We start from the raw sequence: 25,006 nt of genomic DNA, 5'->3' as shown, positions 1-25,006 counted from the left end.
AGTTTTAAGTGATAGTAGGTATTTTGTGCTGTTTTAGCGGTGATACATAACACTGTTGGGAGAAAATACAAATAGGTCAGATATATATATCATGAATGTTGTGGTGTAATTAGACTTAGGGGCTTTCCCAGGTGAGGCATGAGACCGACAATGCATATGCTTATGTGTGATAATGGGAACTGCAGATGCTGGAGAATCCAAGATAATGAAACGTGAGGCTGGATGAACACAGCAGGCCCAGCAGCATCTCAGGAGCACAAAAGCTGACATTTCGGGCCTAGACCCTTCATCAGAGAGCTCTCTGATGAAGGGTCTAGGCCCGAAACGTCAGCTTTTGTGCTCCTGAGATGCTGCTGGGCCTGCTGTGTTCATCCAGCCTCACATTTCATGATCATGCATATGCTTATGTCTGTTTCTATAGCTAGTTTTCTTTCTGGAACAGGTTGCCAGCCTGTCACTAGTGGCTTTAGCTTGAGAGGCACCACCATGCACCAAGCATGGCTGACCAGGGGATCTCCTGCTTTTACTGCCTGATGTTGGTATATTGTATTGATTTACAGGTTGATAATCAACATGTCTGTCCATGTTATAAACACTTCATCAATGGCTATCAAGTCCTGCAATGGGAGATTTGAACCCTCGGTCTTAGAGGGGGATATGTTATCTCCAGTGCAACTAACTGAGTCATGCTTGGAAAAGAAATCCAGGGATGAAGGAGAGTCTTTCTGGATAATTACTGCAACCTGTTTATATTTCATAAAGGTAAATTCTGAGTGCAAAGGTTCTGATTCCTGATTCTAGTGATTAGTGGGAAAATGCAGTGGCAGAATTTTATGGACCGTGTCAGAAGATTTAGATTTGTTATTGGGCAAGGCTGGGAGCATAAATTTCCCTTGACAGCCTTCCCACTGCACTTTGCATACTCAAACTCAAATTTTTCAGAGAGCTGGTAAATCGTAGGGCAGCCTCCCCAGCCCCACTGAGGTACATAGGGCTTCTTCTCACCTGACTTAAATTTCGAGGTTGGTAGGAGGAGTCCAGGGCAGGTAGAAAGCCAGCCAGGTCACTCTTCTTGGGCTTGGGGCACAGAGGAGGTGGACGCTTCTTTTAAGGGCTCTTTTTTGGCATCAAGTGCCCCATCCAAAGTCTTCTGCTGTTGGTGCTTCTATCAACCATCTTCTTCATCAAGAACCCCACCCTACTGTTCCCACCATGTTCCCCTTCTCTTAGGACTAACCTCAACCATCCTGAGATGGCCTACACTGATCTGGAACTGCACTCCAGGAGTTAGGATCTGGGCGCTGCTTGTAGTCTCACTCCTAGCCTATCACTGGCAATGCAATCAATCAGATACGACAACAGATATTGGAGGTGGAACTTTTTTTTGTATTCACTTTTGTGGGATGTGGGTGTTGCAAGCTAGCCAGCATTTCTTGCCCATCCCTCGTTGCCCTTGAGAAGGCAGTGGGAAGCTGCCTTTTTGAACTGCTGCAGTCCTCCTGCTGTGGGTTGACCCACAATGGCATTAGCATGGGAATTGTAGGGGTTTGAACCAGTGACGGTGAAGGAACGCCAAAATATTTCAAGTCAGGATGGTGAGTGACTGGGAGAACTCAGAGGTGGCCATGTTCCCATATGTCTGCTGCCCTTATCCTTCTAAGTGGAAGTGGTTATGGGTTTGGAAGGTGCTGCCTGAGGATCTTTGGTGAATTTCTGCTGTGCATTTTGTACATAGTACACACTGTTGCCAGTGAACGTTGGTGGTGGAGGGAGTGGTTGCTTGTGGATGTAGCTTCAATCAAGCAGGCTGCTTTGCCCCAAATGGTGTCAAGCTTCTGGAGTAATGTTGGGGCTGCACTCATCCAGGCAAATAGGGAGTATTCCATCACTTTTGAGCGAGAGACAAGACGTGTGCCCCATTGACTCTTTATACATTAGGGAGGGACATTCCATCTGGAAAATTCTACCCAGAGCATTGAATATCTGGGGAGGTCAAAATTGGGCTAAGCTGTGACATTTGCCTCGTCCAAGTAGCCTACTAATTCTTGATGATAAGACTATGTCCAAATAAAAATTTGATGTACATAATAATGAAGAATAGGTAGCATCAGTGGGTCAGCAACTCAACACAAGGCAGCATCTTCAGGAGATCCTTTTGAGTAGGGGAACAAGAAAGCTGACGTCATCAAAAATTTAGATAACTGATGCTGTAGAATTCCCAATACTTTTAAAGAATATTTTGCTATGTCAGCCCACTGGTATGAATTTAAACAATGAACAAATACAGAATTTGCCTGAAAAGCTTAGCAAGTCTGGCAACATATGTGAAGAAAAATCAGTTAACATTTTGGGCCCAGTGACCTTTCCTCAGAACTGATGGCAGCTAGGAAAATGTTGCTTTATATGCAGAAGATAGAGTGGCGGAGGGAGGGAGTAAGGAGTAAACAATAGGTGGACGTAGACCCCAAAGTGAGAGAACAGTTGGACATATAAAGGAGTTGAGAATGATATGGCTAAGAGGTTGAATAACTGTTAGTGGCCTACAAAAGCTAGTGTGTAATGGCAATCTATGTGATAACAAGGCCTGGCATTTGGGGTAGGGGCTGGGATATGGGAGAGTTCAGGCCCTAAAATTGTTGAACTCGACATGGAGTCTGGAGGGCTACAGGGTCCCCAAGCGGTAAATGAGGTGTTCTTCCAGCTTGCGTGAGTTTAAACTTTACTAGAATCATACAGTATCACTCAATGGCCATGACATAGGATGTGATTACCCTTTTTCTCTCCACGAGCATGTGAGAGCATTTTATGTAGTATCTAACATGTTGCCCTCCAATGGTGAGATAACTCACTGGATCACCTGCCAATCAGCTTATTAAGGCCTCAATAGTAGCTGCCTGCACCTACAGATGCTCTTGGCCAAGTGGAGGCCAGAAGCTCTGGATTCCAAAGCCCATCGGGTCAAGGTTACTCGCAGGGCATCCTGTGGCAAGAATGCATTCCTTACTTCTTCATCTTGCAGTTTTGTGGGAGATGGCATTCAGGAGATCTGTAGCAAGAGCAGGGGTTTGACTTTCAAAGGCCACACTCCTGCCTCTTATTGGTCCCAAATTGGAGCATTTGGAGGCTCCCTCTTCAACTTCCAGGCAAGCCGCCATGGTTTCCCAGTCAACTAGACTCCTTTCTTACTCACCAGCAGTGCAGATGAGTGGGGGAGGAGATCAGGTGATAAAGCTAATTTTAATTGACCACGTAGGCCTTGAATTGCTGGTGAGTTGAGAAATTTGTCCATGGACCTTCTTGCCACCTTTCACACCACCTCCAGGGAGGGGTGAAAATCACATCCATAGTTTTAAAATGGGGACCTGGAAAGGGCTTCCTAAGTGGGATCCTCAGATTTCTGTATTAACTTATTTCTGTTGCTGTACGCTGATGAAAATGTTACAGGTAGTTATTGTGATGTTTCCCTTGAGATGGGAGACTTTGTCCTTCAGAATTGAGCACAGATCCTATAAAAGAAAATTTGAAAACCACTGAGTTGTATCAGTGCCACTCATGAAGATATTTAACAGTTGCACTATGATGTCACTGCCATTGTGACGTGGCCTCAATGGAAATATGATTTTATTTCCACTGGTATTTCCTTGCACAAGTGATGCTAATCAAATCGGTAGAATATTTATGGCTATTTTCACCAATTTGACATGATTCCAGTGGAAATAATGAAAACGACCAGAATTGGCTGAGAAAAGGTGCGTAAGAGTGACAAGGGAGTGACTGACCACTTCCCCAATGGGAAGCATAAGAAAAAGATAATTGTTAACTTAGACTTATTCCTTTCCTTTAAAAAAAACACTTACCCATTCACTCCCTTTGTTTCCTGAAGTTGCTCACACTGACTGGCATTTAGCTCCAAGGTTACATGTTTTCCTTTCTGGAAAGGAAGTGACATGGTCATAAATTCTGGTTCTTCTGGAACCAGTGACACAGAAGAGCAAGCTAGTTGTCTTATATGAATATACAATAGTGCAAATAAGGAGCAGAAGTTGGCCTGCAGTCCCTTAAGCGACCACTGGATGAAATCATTGCCGATTTGATTGCAGTCTAAACTCCATTTCCTGAATATCTGGCAAAACTCTGACTCATTTATTCATCAAAAAAAATCCATCTCCATCTTAAAAATATTCAATAACTCTGCTTTCACATTCTCTGGGGAAATGAGTTCCACAAACCTCTGACCCTTTCAGAGGAAAAATATTTCTCTTCATCTGCATCTTGCAGAGAGATTTTGCAGATTTCAGGATTGTTGTCTGCATTAAAACAAGTTGGTGAAAAAAAAACAAATACATCAATGATGCATCAAATTATGGCTGAGGTGATGGTGCAGAAAGGGGAGCTTTATACTAAAGACAGGAGGTGAAGTTTAGGAGCAGTGCTAGGGAAATGCTCAGATGGACAGGGTATTTTCTATAACCATTTGGTGACAAAAATCTTTGCAGAACAGAATAAATAGGACATTGGTAGATTTGAACTCGTGAGGCAGGGAGGAGAGCAAGCAGAGAGAAATAAATATAGATGAACAAAATCAATTAAGAGAAAGACGATTAAAAATCAAGCATACTAGAAGTTTTCCTCAACTAGGACACTGTACCACTATGGCAACTGCTGCCCAATAAATTGCTGGAGATGAGTTCAAAATGCACAAGGCCAAACTAAGGAGTGTTACTCAAAATATGGATGACTTAAGGAAAGTTGAAGAAATTGGTGAATATAGTTCTCAAGGAGTTAATCCCAATTTACTACTGCAGCAGCATGAAACAAACAAATAATTTTGTAAGTCTTATACAGACCACTGATTCAAAGCAAAAGAAAGAGTGGATTACTGTGTGAAGAACTGAGAACATATGTCCCACCTGAAGCATTATACTGGTGTGTAATTTACTTAACCTAACTTAATTAACAATGCCCATGCAGATTAGTTTATGAAACAGTGAATGTGGTGGCTGCTGTCTTAACTGGCAGAATAGAGATAAAATGAGAGATCATTTAGATCTTGACTTGATAATGTTAAGTGCCCAGATAGCTAACTAGAAATGGAAACAGGGCATGTAACTGATGGGATCACTGAAATAACTCCAGAGGCTAATATCCCGATACCAAGTCAATCTTTTCTCACATATGGAGAGTCCTGGACACTGATCCAGCTCCGTCAGTGAACCAGATTTCGGACATTCCTGTTTTTACCCATCAGCCAGAGCTCCCTGACTGGACAAGATTAACATCTCCAATGAGAGAACTCGTTCTATGTGGTCCACCTGGCTGACCTCATTACCATCACTACATCACTCAACCTCTGGGTCTGAGGACATAGGCCAGTTCTTTTTTGTAGCCCCTCCTGGGATGTTTAACACTGGGTTACATTCCTCCAAACCTGCCTTTGATATGGATAGGAGCTCAACTCTTGCACCCAGAGCATATCAGAAAAAAAATCATTCTCCCCTTCAGGCAACAAAGGTGTTGAGCTGATAGTATCCACCGTATCTATCTCAGATTCGTTTGCCAGTTTCAGCTTTCATTTGGTCCTTGTGCTTGTTCAAGGCCGTTGCACTTACCAAAACTTTATACCTCACTGGACCTGACCTTGAATCAACCAAGTCTCTTACCCATGCCAGCCTATTCCCATGGCTCCCACACCAAACTTCATCCTCTGAAGTAAACAGTCTCTCACACTTAGTGCAGTCTTGTGTCTGGCATTGGCGTTCCCGATATCATTCACCCTCCCCAGGTCCAGGAAGAGATGTTCTCCCCTTTAGCAACTCTACTGGAGCTATCCATGTAGCTACATGAGGAGTAGCCCTAAAATCCAATAGGAACCAGGATGGTTTGATAGCTAGTGATAGCTAGTGAATCTGTAGGCTGTTTCTTTTAGCTCCATTTGCTATATTTTCCAGTGATAAAGCTAGTTGTAGTGTTAATTTGAAGTCCAGTTGCGCTTCAGCTTTTGTATGGTTACATCATTAATCCCACATACCAAATGCCCTCTGTCTCATTAAGAGTTAAACAAAAGTCATATGCCTGTTCCAGTGTTCTTAACCTAAAGTCTCAACATGGATTACTCTGCCGTCAAATTATTGAGTAAAACCAATAACATCTCAGAATTAAAGGAACTTAGCATTGTTATATTCCTTAATCAAGTTGTCAGTCTTGAAACATTTTAGAATCTCGTGCCTCAGGGAAAGTTGGGCTCCTAACAAGCAAAGAAAGCTGCAGATTGACAAGCTGTCAGGAGAATTACTTAATGCTTTTCATTAGCCCCAAAATTATTTGCCCAGAAAAAAAAATGCATTCTTTCCATATACTGGGCCCTGTCTTTGATGACAGGATCAAACTTGTCAAAGCTTTCCAAATAATGACATGATGCCAGAAATGCTTATTCTTCCTCAAAGGTGGCATTTGTGACAGAATTTCTTTAGGAGCATGCTTTTCTTTCATCATCACTGAAATAACTCCACAGAGGCTGGTATCCCATCACCAAGTCACCCTTTATTTACATGTGGGGAGTCCTTGACAGCAATGCTGCTCCCTCAGAGGCAGCTCTCAGAGTGAATCAAATGCCTGATGCATCTGTTCTTATCTGTCTGCCAGTGCTTCCTGATTGGACCAGATTAACATCGCCAATGAGAGAACTCATATTCCATGAGGTCAACCTTGCAGACCTCGTTACAATCAATACAATCAAAATATTAACACAGGACATAGAAGCTTACAGCAGAGAATTTTTGAAATTTAGCCCATTGTGCCTGTCTCAGTACTCTGCTAGATTATTCCAAATTTATTCTCTAAATCGCATCTTTCTGTGCTATAAATGTTTATATAGTTATTCCACAAAAAAATACAATAGTTTCTTTCCAAATAACTCTCATGATCAGGATAAGATGATCTGTAAACCAGTACCAAAGTTTACATCGTTAAAAGGGCCAAGTTCAACACAAGAGGAGCAACTGATTGTTTTTGGCTAATATTCAAGAGCAACTAAATGGATAATGAATAGAAGACTTCTAATAAGATACAATGAGGCATCTAGGGTAAGATCTTGGTAAAGAACTTTGACCCTAATAAGGCTTTATAAGGCAAGTACGTAATACAAATTCTACAACAGTATGGAGGGGAGGAATACAGAAAATTAAGTTTTTTAAAATAATGTCACAACTGAGAAAAAATCTAGAAATATGAAGCGATAGAAGTGGACGTACAAAATATAAAAAGTCTTCGGTATTACAGCTAGAGATTATCAAAAAAGATTCAAGACCCTGTAAAGATCCAACAGGATTAATACTGAAGATGAATTAATTACAAAGGCTCCCAAATCTATGGATGCAATAATAGGATCTTTGTGGCAAGATGTGCTGCGAGGCTCCCAGATGGGAAACCCACTGGAGTATGCAGAGTTAGGGAGAATTGCTCAAAAATGTTTACTGGTGGGTGCCTCATGGTGCCCATCAATTCAATGAGGTTTCCTATTCCAAGGAAATACTGTCACTCTGTACAAAGCTCCAAAGAAATATTCAGATGCATAATTGGAAAGTTGCAGCTTTGTGTTAATGTTTGTCTAGATTAGCTAAGACTTTTGTCTTCATTACGCAATGTGTGAAGGATTTTCTGGTACTTGTTCTAAATTTATCTCCTATTGCTGTAAACTTGCATTCTTTTGTCTTATTCTTGAAATTATTTTAAAGGAAATATGATGGATGTTAACTATGTTGCATTATTCTGAAAGTATCAGCTCACCAAACCTCTTTTGCAAAATGTAAAGAGAGATATACATGGTTAATAAAAACCAAAAGAATTGCAGATGCTGTAAATCAGGAACAAAAGCAGAAGTTGCTAGAAAAGCTCAGCAGGTCTGGCAGCATCTGAGAAGAAAAAAAATCAGAGTTAACGTTTAGGGATCGGTGACCCTTCGTCAAACTGTGTTCCAAGGAAGGTTCACTGGACCCAAAACATTAATTCTTCACAGATGCTGCCAGGCCTGCAGAACTTCTCCAACAACTTATGGCTTTGCTTGAGATTTATATGGTTTCCTGGCTGGAACAAAGCTCCAAAGAAATATTCAGATACATAATTGGAAAGTTGTAGCTTTGTGTTAATGTTTGTCTAGATTCGCTAAATTTCCTGTTAATGTTCAATTTTCTTATTGAATTCACAAGCTAGGTGACATTAAGAGCTGAGTTTTACAGCCACCTGCTGCTGTAATTAAAGGTGGCATCTCAAAATACAGAAATGGCCTTCCCATTGTTTCCCTAATTATCAAACCCTGCCTTCCCAGCCAGGACCAGACAACCAGATTTACTGAGTTTTGAGAAGATTTGTAGCTCAGGTTGAGGTTCTGGATGTGAGTTTGCTCGCTGAGCTGGAAGGTTAGTTTTCAGACGTTTCGTCACCATTCTAGTTAACATCATCAGTGAGTCTCTGACGAAGCGCTGGTGTTATGTCCCGCTTTCTATTTATCTGGTTAGGTTTCCTTGGGTTGGTGATGTCATTTCCTGTTCTTTTTCTCAGGGGATGGTAGATTGGATGATGTTACCTAGAATGGTGACGAAACGTCTGAAAACTAACCTTCCAGCTCAGCGAGCAAACTCACATCCAGAACCAGATTTACTTTTGAGTCCTGACTTCAAACACCTCTTCCTCAGGAATTCATTGGAATCTCAATAGTTCCCAGCACTGGGGGTACACAATTACCAATCATACTGGCCAGCAGCTCTCTTGGGTGGGATTTCCTCCAAGGTAGGGACAGGAACCTCATTTTGTATCAATTAAGGGTGCTCCCTGCATAATACTTCTGAGCTAAAAGTCATTAGCCATTTTAACCCATATGAAATGTTATGAAACAAAAATCAAAAGAACTGCAGATGCTGTAATATTATGCTGAAATACTGTGAAACCAGCTGAACTAGAATATCCATCACAAAGAATAACGTGGAACATTCACTAAAAATGAACAGGTTCATATTCTTTGTGTCACCTAAGCATGACAACCCAAGTATATATATTTATGAATTTTCCTTTAAGTATTTTACTTGCCTTTCAAATATTCTTGACCTTTAAAGTGTTTTACCATAGTTCTTAACTCCAATACACCAAAATTAACTGAACCAGTTCAACTGATCGATTCAAATTTCCAATCACTCAGTCTCTTTATTTGATATAACGTCAGCTTATAATGAGAGTCTAAAACAAATAACATAGATGTGACTAACACTCTCAAAATAATAATCTTATGTTGATATTATTCTAGACCTGTTATGCTTAATATCTGCAGTTTGTTTAAAAACCCTACATGCTGATTCCTAATTTCAAATCCTACTCTAATAATTTTAATTAATAATTATAATTTAATATTAATTTTAATTAATTTAATTTATCAAATTCGACAGTGCCACCCTTTTTGAAATCATCAACAATGTATCACAAAGATGCCTGAAAACTTTTCTCTTTGATACCAATAACCTTATGCATCACTGTGCAGACGTGTGGCTTTTACTACAATTGATACTGTCATGAGAATGTGGCAAGATTTGCAGTTTATTTTCCATCAGCTCTTTCACCCAATCATTTTTCAAAATCTCCAGCAACCGACCTTGCTTTAGCCTTACCAGCGCTGTCTCAAAAGATTCTTATCAGTGTATATCCACCAGTGAAATGAGGCTACCTTCCGCCCATTCAATACGTAGGAAATCATTCCAAACTCTGTCTGAAGATCTAATTTCCTTTAGTAATAAATGCAGAAAACATTTGAATAACTCACCAGGCCTGGAAACATCTGTGAGCGGTGTAACAGAATTACATTTTAGGAAAATGTTCCTCAGCACCTTCATCATTAAACACACACACTGGAGATACAAGATAATAAAATGTGAGGCTGGATGAACACAGCAGGCCAAGCAGCATCTCAGGAGCACAGGCGCACTGGAGATACAAGATGCCTTGCTTACCTCAAATAGATGCTTAGAGTCTGTGTGAAATTTTATAATTAATTCTGATTACTCATGAAGCATGAATGATTTGATTGCCACATTTGGCAAGTATGGTTCTTCACATGACCCTCTTTGATAAGGCATTAAGTATTCTGAGCTAAATTTGATTTTACATGGTCTTACATAATGCTTTGATGCTCTCCACATTTTATCCAAGAACTCAGCAGTCATGAAAGCCTATCTTTTTGCCTGCAAATGGACTATTTCTGTTGTTTTCAAGAGCAGGAGAAATACTGCACTGCACATAAGGTAATTTGAAATTACACTCATAAAAAAGTTGATGAGGACAATATCTTCCAATTAATGGAAGTGAATGATCTGCATTATCTTTTTATGTTCCTTATCAAGTTTCACTCAATTACGCTCAACAGCATAAATATCTTACTAAAGACAATTTCAATACTTATAGAATGGCTTCCTCCAGCAATTTAACTTGTTTCGGGAATTACCGCTTCTTTTAATAAACTCAATAAAACCATGAAACAACGGCTACTTTTATATCCTTAATGTTGTACGTACCCTCACATAAATCAAGAAAACGTATTAACCACTGTTCCGTATACTGTCAAAGTGCAATTACTATCTAACTCTACGCAGGTGGAAGAATCCACAACTATTGTATTTGTCACAGGGCTTTTGACCAGTATAATTTGTTCTGACTCATCATTGTATGAATCCTCTTTATCAGAATTTTCTTTGTCACGTGTCAATTTGAATTTCTTGGATTTGGGCAGTTTCCTCCATTATAAATATCTGTGGCCCACCTGATGCACCTATTAATTATTCCTTGAGCATTATGGGGAATCATTGACATTTATCTCTTACGTCTTCTTCCTTTCTTTCAACTCTGTTTCTTGTTCTGTTACCCTTCCGCTCACTGTTGCAACTTTTTTTTTTAACTTTCTTCTACCTTCTTAATTCCTTCTTCATTTCAATTTATGTTTCAGTATAACGGTTTATATTTTGTGTTTAATCTCAATAGGTTGAAAACCTTCAAAAGGTCCAGCCATCTCAGGCACAACAACTCAGTAGTCTGCAGAATAAAATGAATCAGCTGAAACCAGAAAACAAGGTAAATATTGGGAAGGTCTTGAGCAACTCTGAGTTTATATAATGTCTACTAGATCGTAATCTTCAACAACCCACCCTCCGTCCTGTTGTATGTTATGGTTACGTTTTAACTGATGTTATGGTTAGGTTTCAACAAAGTAGTCAAATTGATAGGTTCAGGATTGAGGAAGATGGCTGCTGAATTCATCATGGGGCTGGGTAGCTAGTGGATTCAAATTAGAGGTAGGTATTTGGTTGATTCAGCATGGAGTTAAGTGGGATCAACGAAGGGGTGTGATTCTTTTTGAGTGAGCTGGTCATTGGGTTGCTTGTGGAGTGTGACTGCTTTATGGACTAAGCTGAGACAGAGTGTGTCATTGTGGAGTTTTCAAGCTGTTGAACATAGCATGAAGGTGGGATGTCTGGTAAGATTATGGTGGAGTTAGGTTTTGCTGATTGTTAAATGATTGTAAAAGTAGTGGTTGATCTGCAAATGCTGCAATCACCACCTCTAGGTAACACACAGAATGCACCTGCATGAAGAGGAGCACAACATAATTCAAAAGTGACAGAAAGCAGCATCTAGTTTCAAAGTTAGTATGTCAGTTTATGCTCAGGGGGCAAAGCAGCAGCCCTGGCCCTGGGCTCAGCATCCTGGGGCTCCTCCCTAGGGTGTTGTGGTAGCTGGAGAGGGCCAGTCAGTAAGGTGACAGTGGTGCAAGCTGAGCATGACATCTGAGGGGCCTACTCTGCAGTTACCATCGGGGAGGAGAAGCTCCTCTTCGTCAGCTGTATACTTCCTCCTTAACCCCAGCCTGGTGACATCAGTGGCCTGTGCTCAAATGCATCCTGGCATGGTGAAATGGCCTGTTGCAGCCAGCTGACTTTACTAGCTACGTTTGTATTTACCTGGCTATTTTGGTGTTACAAATAATCATGCCAACCATAGAGCCATAGAGCTATACAATATGGAAACAGACCCTTCAGCCCAACTTGTCCATGCCAACCCGATATCCTAAATTGATCTAGACCCATTTGCCAGTGTTTGGCCCAGATCCCTCTAAATCCTTCCTATTCACATACCCAGATAATAAAATGTGAGGCTGGATGAACACAGCAGGCCAAGCAGCATCTCAGGAGCACAAAAGCTGACGTTTCGGGCCTAGACCCTTCATCAGAGAGGGGGATGGGGGGAGGGAACTGGAATAAATAGGGAGAGAGGGGGAGGCGGACCGAAGATGGAGAGTAAAGAAGATAGGTGGAGAGGGTGTAGGTGGGGAGGTAGGGAGGGGATAGGTCAGTCCAGGGAAGACGGACAGGTCAAGGAGGTGGGATGAGGTTAGTAGGTAGCTGGACCCCCAGCTACCTACTAACCTCATCCCACCTCCTTGACCTGTCCGTCTTCCCTGGACTGACCTATCCCCTCCCTACCTCCCCACCTACACCCTCTCCACCTATCTTCTTTACTCTCCATCTTCGGTCCGCCTCCCCCTCTCTCCCTATTTATTCCAGTTCCCTCCCCCCATCCCCCTCTCTGATGAAGGGTCTAGGCCCGAAACGTCAGCTTTTGTGCTCCTGAGATGCTGCTTGGCCTGCTGTGTTCATCCAGCCTCACATTTTATTATCTTGGAATCTCCAGCATCTGCAGTTCCCATTATCTCTATTCACATACCCATCCAGTTGCCTTTTAAATGTCATAATTGTACCCACCTCCATCACTACCTCTGGCAGCTCATTCCACACATGTACCACCCTCTGTGTGAAAATGTTGCCCCTCAGATCCCTTTTAAAAATTTCTCCTCTCACCTTAAACCTATGCTGTCTAGTTTTGAAGTCCCCTACCCTTGGAGAATGACCTTGGCTATTCACCCTATCCATACCCTTCATGATTTGAGAAACCTCTATTAGGTCATCTATCAACCTCCGATGCTCCAGGGATAAAAGCCCCAAACTATTCAGCCTGTCTCTATAGCTCAAACTCTCCAATCCCAGCAACATCCTTATAAATCTTTTCTGAACCCTTTCAGGTTTAACAACATCTTTCATGTAACAGGGAGACCAGAATTGCTTACGGTATTTCAATAGTGGCCTAACCAATGCCCTGTCTGGCTGCAACATGACATGCCAACCCCTGTATTCAATCCACTGACCAATGAAGTCAAGCATGCCAAATGCCTTCTTCACTACCCTGTCTCCCTACAACTCCACTTTTCAAGTAATTATGCAGCTGCACCCCGGATCGCTTTGCTCAGCAACATACCGCAGAGCCCTACCATTAGCTGTACAAGTCTTGGCCTGGTCTGCCTTACCAAAATACTACACCTCACTTTGTCTAAATTAAACTCCATCTGCCACTTCTCAGCCCATTTGCCCATCTAATCAAGGCCCTGTTGTACTCTGAGATAACCTTCTTCACTGTCCTCAACATCACCCATTTTGGTGTCATCTGCAAACTTACTCATCATACCTCCTATATTCACATCCAAATCACTTCTATAAATGATAAAAAGCAGTGGGCCAGCACTGATCCTGTGGTACAGCGCTGATCACAGGCCTCCAATCCAAACAAAAACCCTTCACCGCTACCCTCTATTTCCTATCTTCAAATTAATTATGTATCCATTTAGCTAACTCCTCCGGATTCCATGTGATCTAACCTTGCTAATCAGTCAACCAAGTGGAATCTTGTTGAACGCCTTGGAGTTCATACAGACAAAGTCTGCTACTCTGCCTTCAAACTTCTTTGTCATCTCCTCAAAAAACTCAATCAAGTTAATCAGGCATGATTTCCCACACACAAAGCCGTGCTGACTATCGCTAACCAGTCCTTCCTTTCCAAATGCATGTAAATCCTGTACCTCAGAATCCCATCCAAAAACTTACCCACCACTGACATCAGGCTCACCACTCTATAGCTCCCTAGTTTTTCCTTACCACCTTATTTAAACAATGGCACCACATTATTCATGTTATTGTCCTGTTGTATTTGCCACAGTGGGTGCATCTGAGCTCGCAGGGTCAGCTGGCTGTCCTTTCTGTGCATTGTAAGGGAAAATGACTAAGATTGCTCCCAGCGGGAGTACTTGAAATGACACAGGTGAACTCATAATCCTGTTAGGAGACCATGCCTGCAATACCCTGAAAATGAACCGATATTTGGACAGTACGGATCCTGTCCTTTTCTCATTCAAACTCTTTTTTTTGAAAGAAGCTTTTACTGACAACTCCCAGGACACCAGGCACTCTCTCTTTATTTCATGCCCTTGACTCCAACCTCTGTCCTCCTTTGGAACTCTCTTCCACTTCTTGCTCTACAGCTCCAAACTTCCTACCTCTTTCCCCTCCTCACCCTTTCTGTTCCAAAGCCTAAACGTTGTTGCCGTTCTCGTGTTGGAAATTTTACAGCCCGTACTATTCAGCCATCTCACACACCATGTTTCATGTCAGCAAAGTGGAATTGCACTCCTGTCAATCTTGTCTTTCTTAGGGTAGGACGGTCATCTTTCTGTACTCGTGCTGTACATGGTTAACCACAGAGCAATCACTCATCTTCAACCTAGCCCTTTTACCTTTAATCACAGTGAAAAGTCTCCACTCTGAACTTACTAAGCCACATACTTGTCATTCAGTAGTAAGCTGGAAATTCTCAGGAGGTCAGACAGCAACAGAGTAAACAACTGGGATTTTCAGGAATGAATTTTAAGAGTGTAGGCTTCAATGTCCATGCAGTATAATAGATGCTTGGGTTCTTTGCCCAAACCTCTTTCTGTAGTTCCTGATTGCGAGTTGCCATAGCCTGGCACAAGGATCATGCTCGGCTGTCATGGGTGGGTGGGGCATGTGGAATCAGTGGGGAGTGAGGACTGGAGTGTCTTTATTGCAACCGGGACAAAATTTCAAGAAATGAAAGCAGGCATTGGGTTACCTGTATCATTTTCTCAGCTCAGCTGACCCGACTGCAGCTTGCATCTGTTACCCCAACACGCATAATGCAAGTCCCATCCTTGGTGGCACCAAGCCAGAAATTTTTCTGATTCTGACATCTGCCTCAAAGATGAAAATCTGTTTTCATTTCAAGTCGAGATGAGTTGTGAAGAAAAATCCTCTCCATCTGGAGCATTAACAGTTTTTCTGTAAAGCCTGAGGTTCCGTGTATTTCCAGCATTCTTTGTTTTCATTTCAAATTTCCAGCATCTGTAGTAGATTACTTTTATCTTTATCACATAATAATAGTTGTTGCCTCTCCTCGATTACATCCTTGATCTTTCCTCATTCTACCTGAGCAGGAACCAGCCAGACAAATGGATTCCCAGTTACAACCAGTAAAAGAGATTCCTGTGCCAGCTGTTCGAAAGAAACACAAGATATTTTCATCTTCACGTTCAACTAGTAAGGTAAGAGATGAAACAAGTATGTATTCCAGCATGGCTCAGTATCAAGGTGCACAGTTGAAGTGTATCCGTGATTTGCACAGACTAGGTAGGTATCAAGTTTCATCCTTGGTCCTTGCTATGTCTACAGTGGGGTTGCTACATTCCATTCCAGTGTCTTTAAGTTATGACACTTCACATGTTTCTTTAATCAATACAGCTTTGATCTCAATTTACTGATGATAGGTTCAGAAATGAGCCCATCACCAGAATTACAGTAAGGAAATTGTCTCTTTTGAAGGAGCAGCGAGCTGTGCAAATATGAATAGTTTAATTCATCAAGACATCTGCTTGCTGGTGAAGTGGAGAGAAACTGAGGGATAGGATGTCTGCCAGAACACTATGGGGAATGAGAGGCCCTGGATTGGGAACAAATACAGGGAAGAGAGGCCCTTCCTTTCTGTGTAGCAAGGAAAACCCAGGCTGAATAGCAGTCTGCTTCACCTAGGTCACCTCGGAGCATGCATCACCGCAGGCAACACAGGGTCATTGTTAGTTAAACCTAACTGTTTAGCTTGGCTCCAGCCCCACCTATTTTCCTGATGATCAGGACTTGTGTTTTGAAGGGGGTGGTATTTGGCATTCTGCTATGGTGGCCTAACCAGCACCATTGCTGTGTGGGAGTAGCAGACCACCAATACTCAGATCACCTTCTTCCTGGGGGTTGCTTGTCAGCATGCAGCAATTTATCTACGTATGTAAATACCGATAAATTCGGGAGAAGGGAAGGGTAAAAAGAGATTAACAATATTTCTAATTATGTCCGCAAGACTGTTTGATTTTGCAAGTTGGTTGGTGATAAAATTGCTATAAAAAATTGCCCCTTTGGATCAGTTTTATATCTTTCCCCTCTTGCCTTAAAACTGTGCCCTCTAGTTTTGGACTCCCACACCCTGGGGCAAAGACTCTGCCTATTTACCCTATTCCTGCCCCTCTTGATTTTATAAACCTCTTTAAGGTTACTCCACAGCCTCCAATGCACCAGGCAAAATAGCCCCAGCCTATCCAGCTTCTCCACACAGCCCAAAACCTCCAACGCTGGCAACATCCTTGTAAATCTTTTCTGAACCCTTTCTAGATTCACAACTTCCTTCCTATAGGAAGGAGACCAGAATTGCACACAGTACTCCAAAAGTGGCTGAACCAACGTCCTGTACAGCCACAACATGTCCTCCCAAGTCCTGTACGCAATGCATTGACCAGTAAAGACATGCATAGCAGACACCACCTTCACTATCCTATCTACGTGCAACTCCTCTTTCAAGAAACTGTGAACCTGCTCTCAAGGTCTGTTTGTACAGCAACACTGTGTCAGACCCTACCATTAAGTGTATAAGCCCTGTCCTGATTTCCCTTTCCAAAATTCAACACCTCATATTTATCTGAATTAAACTCCATCTGCCACTCCTCAGCCTCTTGGCCTTTCTCATCAAGACCCCATTGTATTCTGAGGTAACCTCCTTCACTGTCCAGTACACCTCCGATTTTAGTTGTCATCTGCAAACTTACTAACCATACCACCTATGTTCACATCCAAATCATTTATATAAATGACAAAAAGCAGTGGACCCAGCACCAATCCTTGTGGCACATCTCACCCTTGATTAATTATTGCCGAGACACGGTTTGTTCTCATTTGAGTCGCTGTGCATGTGCGGTCGTGCCTGTGTTCTCTTGTGGAAAACTACTCACAGCAGCAACAGTCCGTGGTCCCCCCACATCCAGTCTAAAAGTTTGAGAGCACCCCCTTAATAATGCCAAAGTATCCTTTTATCTTTCTCCCTGACAGCTTGTCACCAAGGCAGAGCCTTTGTATCTTTGAGGTAAAATTGGCTCAATATTTGAGGCAGAAGTTACCAGGAGATAGGAAAAGCATGAAGGAGCAGCATTTGTTGATGAACTGAACAGGCTTCATCTGAGCTGTAAGCATTATGCTTGTCAGTAAAGTGCAATTTGCCATCCAACTTTTATTGATCTCTCTCCTTTACCCAAGGAATGTCCGTTACCAGATGTGGAACCTGACTCATTGCGCTCGGAATCAGGCCATGATGCTCACTATCTAAAATCAGAGGAACTCCACAAAAGGTTTGTGAACAAATTATGAATTCCAGGTTTTTGGAGGAGAAAGCGTTAATGTTTTCCTCTCCCAAAAAAGCTGCATTTTCTGCACCACAAATGGGTTGGACTAGATTTCTAATAAAGTTTATTCTCTCTTGTTTGGAATGTGTAATTTGATCCTGCCTGCTGTATGGTATTCAATGTCTCTGTACTGAGTCATTTAATTCAGTTATGTCAGGCATTCAAAGTGGTTCCAAAGCCTCCATTGCTAATGTTACTGTTTTTAGAGCATGCAGGTAGATTATAATCCCACATGAAGAATACTCAGCAATCACACTACAGTATTCAGAGAATGTGCATTGTTAAGCATTAAGTTTAGGAAATGCGCAACTCTCACAGTGCACATTTACAAATTTAGATCACCTGCAGAGTGATAATGGGAACTGCAGATGCTGGAGAAGCCAAGATAATAAAATGTGAGGCTGGATGAACACAGCAGGCCCAGCAGCGTCTCAGGAGCACAAAAGCTGACGTTTCGGGCCTAGACCCTTCATCAGAGAGGGGGATGGGGTGAGGGTTCTGGAATAAATAGGGAGAGAGGGGGAGGCGGACCGAAGATGGAGAGAAAAGAAGATAGGTGGGGAGGAGAGTATAGGTGGGGAGGTAGGGAGGGGATAGGTCAGTCCAGGGAAGACGGACAGGTCAAGGAGGTGGGATGAGGTTAGTAGGTAGGAGATGAAGGTGCGGCTTGGGGTGGGAGGAAGGGATGGATGAGAGGAAGAACAGGTTAGGGAGGCAGAGACAGGTTGGACTGGTTGGACTGGTTTTGGGATGCAGTGGGTGGAGGGGAAGAGCTGGGCTGGTTGTGTGGTGCAGTGGGGCTGCAGAGCTCACTTCTCCAAGTTTAGAGCCTGTTGACCATTCACGCTCAGTGATGTCAGAGAGAAAGGATTGAAGGATAGAGGGATTTTCAACTTGAAGGAGGGAAATTTAAAATTGAAATGTTGCAAGGTTAGGGCCAAGTGAATGGGACTTGCTGTAAATTAGAATACTTCCACTGGATTTCAAATTAACTCAGGTTTATTGAGTGGTAGGTAGAAACCTGACATTGAAATGATGAATTTGATAAGTAACACATGAATGTGATGCAATTCTTGATGATAGAAACACAATATAGTTTATCGTTTATTTTTAAGAACAGCTTTCATTTCTCTAGTCTGTCCACATGATTCAGACCTTTAATTTCTGGTACATTCTGGTAAATTTCCTCCACACTTTGTTAGGCTTTGGAAAAGATGTCAATATCTAACAAATTATAAAGGTTTGACTTAATTTCCTCGCATTTGTGCTGTATGATTAATAAAACCTAGAATCCTGTAAGCCTTTTAGCAATCTCTATACTTGCCCTGAAGCCAACAAAGACCTGTATATGCATAAGTCTCACTGTTCCTGCACTCCTTTAATGTTGTATATTTATTTTATATTGCCTCTCCCCATTCTTCAACTTTTTCTATCTGCCCACTGACATCCCTCCCCTGAGTTCCTGGTAGTTTTCCCCTGACTTCCTGACATTCCAACCACCACCCACCTCAAACAACCCCCAACACCACGACCACCACTGTGAGTCCCAAGCAAGAAGACAACGCTCAGGCTCCACATAAGAGATTTGCAAGGGTTTTATTGTCAGCCATGATCTCATTAAATGGTGGAACAAGTTCAAGGAGCTGAATGGCCTACTCTGGTGTATTCCTGTAATTTAGCCGTGACCGTAGCTTTCATTTTTCTCCACTGGACACTTTCCGTATACAGAAGCTAACCCCAACTAGGGAAATACAGGGTTTGAAATGACAGCGTTCAATCCACATCACTTGCTGTCAGTTAGCTAATACACGTTTACCCTGAAAGGGATCCACATTTCTAATACTGACATGGACAGCTAAAAATGAGCTACATATATGCAGTCTCAGTGGAGAACATGTTCTGAGGAGAACCCAATCTCATCTCCCATTGCAGGTTTGCATGAATCATTGTGGGGTGCAAATAAACTTTCTTATTCAATATGTGGATGTACTGACTAGAGAAGAAGCAATACTTGATGTTCTGTCGGGAAATGAGGCAGGGCAAGTGACTGAGGTGTCAATGGGTAAGCGTTTTGGGACAAGTGATCATAATTTTATTAGTTTTGCAATAGTTATAGGAAAGGATAGAACTAACCAAAATATTAAGTTGTAGTAAAGTCAATTTTAACGTTACTTGACAGGAACTTTGACTGGGAGAGGCTATTCACAGTTAAAGGGATGGTTGAGAAATAGGAGGCCTTTAGGTCAGAGGTAATGAGAGTTCAGAGTATGCTCCTGTTAATATGAAGAGCAAGGCTGGCAGGTGTAGGGAATGCTGGATGACGAGAGAAATTGAGGTTCTAGTCAAGAAAAAGAAAGACATACCTGGCATATACCAGGTGTAGACAGCTGGGATCGAGTGAATCCCTAGAAAAGTATAAGGGAAGTCTAGACGGCACAAAGGGGACATGAGATAGCTTTGGCAAATAGGGTTAAGGAGAATCCAAAGAGATTCTATAAATGCACTAAGGGCAAAAGAGTAACTAGGGAGAGAATAGGGCCCGTTAAAAATGAGCATGACCGCCTACATGTCAAACCACAGGAGATGGGTGAGATTCTGAACGAATATGTTGCATCAGTATTTACTTTGGAGAAAGACTAGGAAGCAAGGGAACTTGGAGAAATAAATAGTGATGTCTTGAAAAAAGTTCATATGAAGAAGAGATGCTGGAGATCTTAAAACACATAAAGGTAGATAAATCTCTGGGACCTGATCAGGTTTTTCCAGAACTTTGTGGGAAGCTAGGGAAGAGATTGCTGGGCCCCTTGCTGAGATATTTGTATCATCGATAACAATGGGTAAGGTGCCAGAAGACTGGAGGATGGCTAATGTGTTGCCATTATTTAAGAAAGGTGGTGAGGAAAAGCCGGGGAACTATAGACGCGTCAGTCCGACATCAGTGGTGGGCGAGTTGTTGGAGGACAGATTTACATGCATCTGAAAAGGCAGGGACTGATTAAGGATAGTCAGCATGACTGTGTGTGTGGGAAATCATGTCTCGCTAACTTAATTGAGTGTTTTGAAGAGGTGACAAGGAGGATTGATGAAGGCAGAGTGGTAGACATTGTCTAAATGGACTTCAGCAAAGCAGTCAACAAGGTTCTGCATGGTAGATTGTTTAGTAAGGTTAGATCACATGGGATCCAGAAGGAGCTAGCCAATTGGATACAAAATTGGCTTGAAGTTTGGAGAACAGAGGGTGGTGGTGAAGGGTTGTTTGTAGGACTGGAGACCTGTGAGCACTGGTGTGTCACGAGGATCAGTGTTGGGCCCTCTGCTTTTCGTCTTTTGTATAAATGATTTGGATGTAAATATAGGAAGCATGATTAGTAAGTTTGCAGATGGCGTGAAAATAGGTGGTATAGTGGACAATGAAGTCGATTATCATAGAGTACAACAAGACCTTGATCAAATGGGCTGAGGAATGGTAGATGGAGTTAATTCAATTAAATGTGAGATGTTGCATTTTAGGAAGGCAAACCAGGGTTGAATTTGTACAGTTCATGGTAGGACCCTGGGGAGTGTGCCGTACAAAAAAGACCTGGAGGTGCAGGTGCATCGTTCTTTGAAAGTGGAATCACAGATAGACAGGGTGGTGAAGAAGGTATTTGGTACACTTACCTTCATTGGTCAGTGCATTGAGTAAAGGAGTTGGAATATCATGTTGTGACTGTACAGCATATTTGGTGAGGCCACTTTTGGAATGCTACGTACAATTCTGGTTGTCCTTCAATAGGAAAGATGTTGTTAAACTTGAAAGGGTGCAGAAAAAAAATCACAAGGATCTTGCCAGGATTAGAGTTTGAGCAATAGGAAGAGGCTGAATAGAATAGGGCATTTTTCCCTGGCACATCAGAGACTGAGGGTTGACCTTATAGAGGTTTATAAATCATCAGGGGCATGGATAGGGTGAATAGCTAAGGTCTTTTTCCTAAGATGGGGAAGTCCAAAACTAGAGGTCATAGGTTTAAGGTGAGAGAGCAAAGGTTTATAAAGGACCTGTGGGATAGAGGTTTGTGAGTGTATTGAATGAGCTGCCAGAAGAAATGGTGGAAGCAGGTGCAATTGTAACATTTAAAAGGCACCTAGATGTGTCCATGAATAGGAAGAGTTTAGAGAGACATGGGCCAAATGCTGGCAAATGGAACTAAGTCAGATTGGATGTCAGTTGCCACAAATGAGTTGGACTGAAGTGTCTGTTTCTATGCTGCTAGACCCTATAGTTATATAATCACTGCATTCAAAAATACCTTCCATGAGCATGAGAAAAGCTGTAGTGTCATTTGGGATGTCAGAATCATTCAGATAATTGAGCATTCATTTCATTAAGTGCTGATCTGGAGTGCTGGATGCAGTATTTCCCTGCATCACAACAGGCAATGGACTTCAAAGCTGTACATTCTATGAAGAAACACTTTGTGAAGTTTCTGAGATATGATAAATTACAGTGTAAATGCCAACCTTTCTTAAGCATTACAGATGGATATCTTTCATGGCAAAGATTACCAACCCTTATGGAGCCATGGTTCTTGGGCTCCATTCTTGATCTTGTCTGGCACATTGGAGTCTGGTGAAAAATTAATATGGGTTCTTCAAACTGGCCACAATTCAGTGATTACTGTTACAAATTACATGCATGTAAATACCTGCAGGAATAAGATCAGGCTCAGTTACTCCCCCACAGTTGAACATCTTGTCAACAATCTGAGTGATGTTAATGGGGTCTCACCCAATACCTGGAGAATCAACAAGGGCCTCATGTTGCCTCCTCTAGGCGAAGGCCTACTGTCGTGAAGTGCCTCTTAAGTGGCCAATTGCGGGCCTTCCCGGAGAACACATACCCCAGGAAGTCTTCATTTCCCACCTAGAGCTGTCAATCAGTCAGAATTTGGAAGCAGCCTGTAGCAGGCAGTACCACCTGGACAGTGGCATACCCAACATGAGGCCCAGGACTACTGAGGGACTCGGCCCAAAAGTAGGTGATGCCATGGGTTAGGGGAATGGAAGCCAAGCTGTCAACAGGCACCCCTTGCCCAATGCCAGGTTCTTGCAATTAAGCATGGGGTGCCTTTGAATGAGGAACCCCTGCCACCCACAGAAACCCTCTGGCAAACATAGCCGGGTTCATATTTTGAACTTCCCACATGACAAAATTACTGCACACCTCTGATTAAGTACCAACAACTGAGGGATGACGCTCTCAAATCAGCATCAATTGCCCAGCTAAGAGTCTCACTTTGCAGCAAGGTGGAAAGATTGTCTACATACCTTCCCACTCCAGCCTAAATTGGTAGCAGGATCTCTACCTGGAATCCTCTTGCCCTATTAAATGCTCCTTCCCACCTCCTAACTGACTTCAGAGCAGGTGTTAAATTTTGTCCTCAATCTCTAAAATCAAGGGCTGCCTGTGGGAGATTTCTACAGGGTTAATGAATCTACCAAAGCAAGAAGAAAAAAGATAAATATTTGAAATTGCAAAGCAGAATGTTTGTCATCTGTTGTATATTCTAGGTGCCACCATGAGATTAATCGGCTCGACTCTAAGAACCATGATCTACAGCGGAGGATGCACAGACTGCAACAGGATCTCGAAGAGGTGACATTGAGGAATGAGACACTCGAGACTGCAATGGAAGAACACCACAGTCGCTCCAGAGATGGCCGGCATGGCACTGACTGTGAGAAGGAAGTACTAAAAGCTAAGGTTAGTCCAGACAGCACAAGACATTATGACTATTGTGTAGTCTTCGTTGAGTACTAGCACTGAGTGAGAGAAGGGTATTCCTAGGTGGATCTATAACTCCAGTACTGCAGATTGACAATATTTGCAACCTATGCCTGACCACTGAGTAGAATACTTTTGAAATCGTATCTGCATTGAATTACATTTTCTCTTGCAAACTTTCTAATACTCAACTCACTTGATTTGATTATTACTGCCCCATGTACCGAGATACAGTGAAATGTATTGTTTTGCGTGCTAACCAGACAAGTCATACTTTACATAAGTACATCCGGGTAATAGAACAGAATGCAGAATATAGTGTTATAGCCACAGAGAAAGTGCAGAGAAAGATCAACTCCAATTTATGAGAAGTCCATTCATAAGTCACATAACAGTGGGGAAGAAGCTGTTCTTAAATCTATTGGTATGTGTGACCATGCTGTCATTTTAAGAGGTTATTTTGTCCTTTTTTTGGAAAAAAGGCTCCGAGGCAGAGGTACCGAGCTGTCTGTAGAGTAAACAGTTAGTGAGTCCTTGGGAAAACAACGAATGCCAGAGATCACAGCGGGTCAGACAGCTACATGGAGAAAGAGCAAGCTAGCATTTCTCGCCTAATTGACTTTTCGTCAGGCTTTGAGTTCTTTTTTAAAAGTTGGAACCATGGAAGCAGCCTGGGCGCAGCCAGCTCTCATAGATCATACTTTCTCATATTTTTCAGTTTTCAGAGTTAGTTTTAAGCAGAATCCATTGGGGTCTCAAGAGTTAGAAGCTACAGTGAATGTCTCCTGGCTGCTAAACTGTCTGAATCCTCTTTTGATGTTTTTTTTCCCTGCTGGATTGGCGAACTATGTGTGTGTTTATGAGATGTTACTATATTAGAACAGTTAATTAGTAATAGGTATTGTATCTATTATTAGGTTAAGCTTTCCAATAGTTAAGTTATTCTAAATTCCTGATTCTTTTGTTTGTATTTTAACTATAATGTTTAAATTAATTATGTTTTGCTGAACCATGAGTAGTTTGGCCAGTTGCATTGCACGTGGAACACAGCACTTCACATCTAACTTTAAAATAAGAAAATGTGTATTGAGGTGGTCTGGTACGGTCCATCACATATGTGTTTTCAAACTTTTTATATCTTCTGCCTGATGGAGGAGGGCAGAAAAGAATATAACCAGGGTGGGAGGGGTCTTTGATTTTGTTGGCTGTTTTGGGGAGGCAACGGGAAGTGTAGGCAGCGTCATTGGAAGGAAAGCTGATTTCTGTGATGGACTGGGCTGTGCTCACAACCCTCTATAATTTCTTGTGATCTTGGGCGGAGTAATTGCCAAACCACGTTGTGATGCGTCCGGATAGGATGCTTTCTGTGATGCATCTATAAAATTGGTAAGAGCCATTTTGGACATGCCGAATTTCCTTAACCTTCTGGGGAAGTAGAGGCTTTGGTGTGCTTTCTAGAATGTGCCACCAATGTGGATGGACCAGAATAGGTTATTGGTATTATTTACTTGTAGGAACTTGAACTCAACCACCTCCATCTCAGCACCATTGCTGTGGATAGGGATGTGTCCTCCACTTCCCTTCCTTAA

The 25,006-nt window shown here is 42.1% G+C and overlaps 1 protein-coding gene across 1 annotated transcript in view; it reads left to right on the top strand.

Annotated features, from left to right (window-relative positions):
• Window positions 1–25,006, top strand: part of ccdc30 (coiled-coil domain containing 30) — a 161,813-nt gene that overhangs the window by 52,802 nt on the left and 84,005 nt on the right. Inside the window, exons 9-12 of the mRNA XM_048561449.2 lie at window positions 11,017–11,106; window positions 15,371–15,478; window positions 17,508–17,599; window positions 23,204–23,396. Of these exons, the coding sequence (XP_048417406.2) occupies window positions 11,017–11,106; window positions 15,371–15,478; window positions 17,508–17,599; window positions 23,204–23,396 (483 nt within the window). The remainder of the gene's footprint in view (window positions 1–11,016; window positions 11,107–15,370; window positions 15,479–17,507; window positions 17,600–23,203; window positions 23,397–25,006) is intronic.

This window comes from Stegostoma tigrinum, chromosome 28 (genome assembly GCF_030684315.1).
Source record: "Stegostoma tigrinum isolate sSteTig4 chromosome 28, sSteTig4.hap1, whole genome shotgun sequence".
NCBI classification, from domain to species: Eukaryota; Metazoa; Chordata; class Chondrichthyes; order Orectolobiformes; family Stegostomatidae; genus Stegostoma; species Stegostoma tigrinum.
Note: the sequence above shows the minus strand (reverse complement) of the source record. Positions and strands in the feature narration are given on the sequence as shown.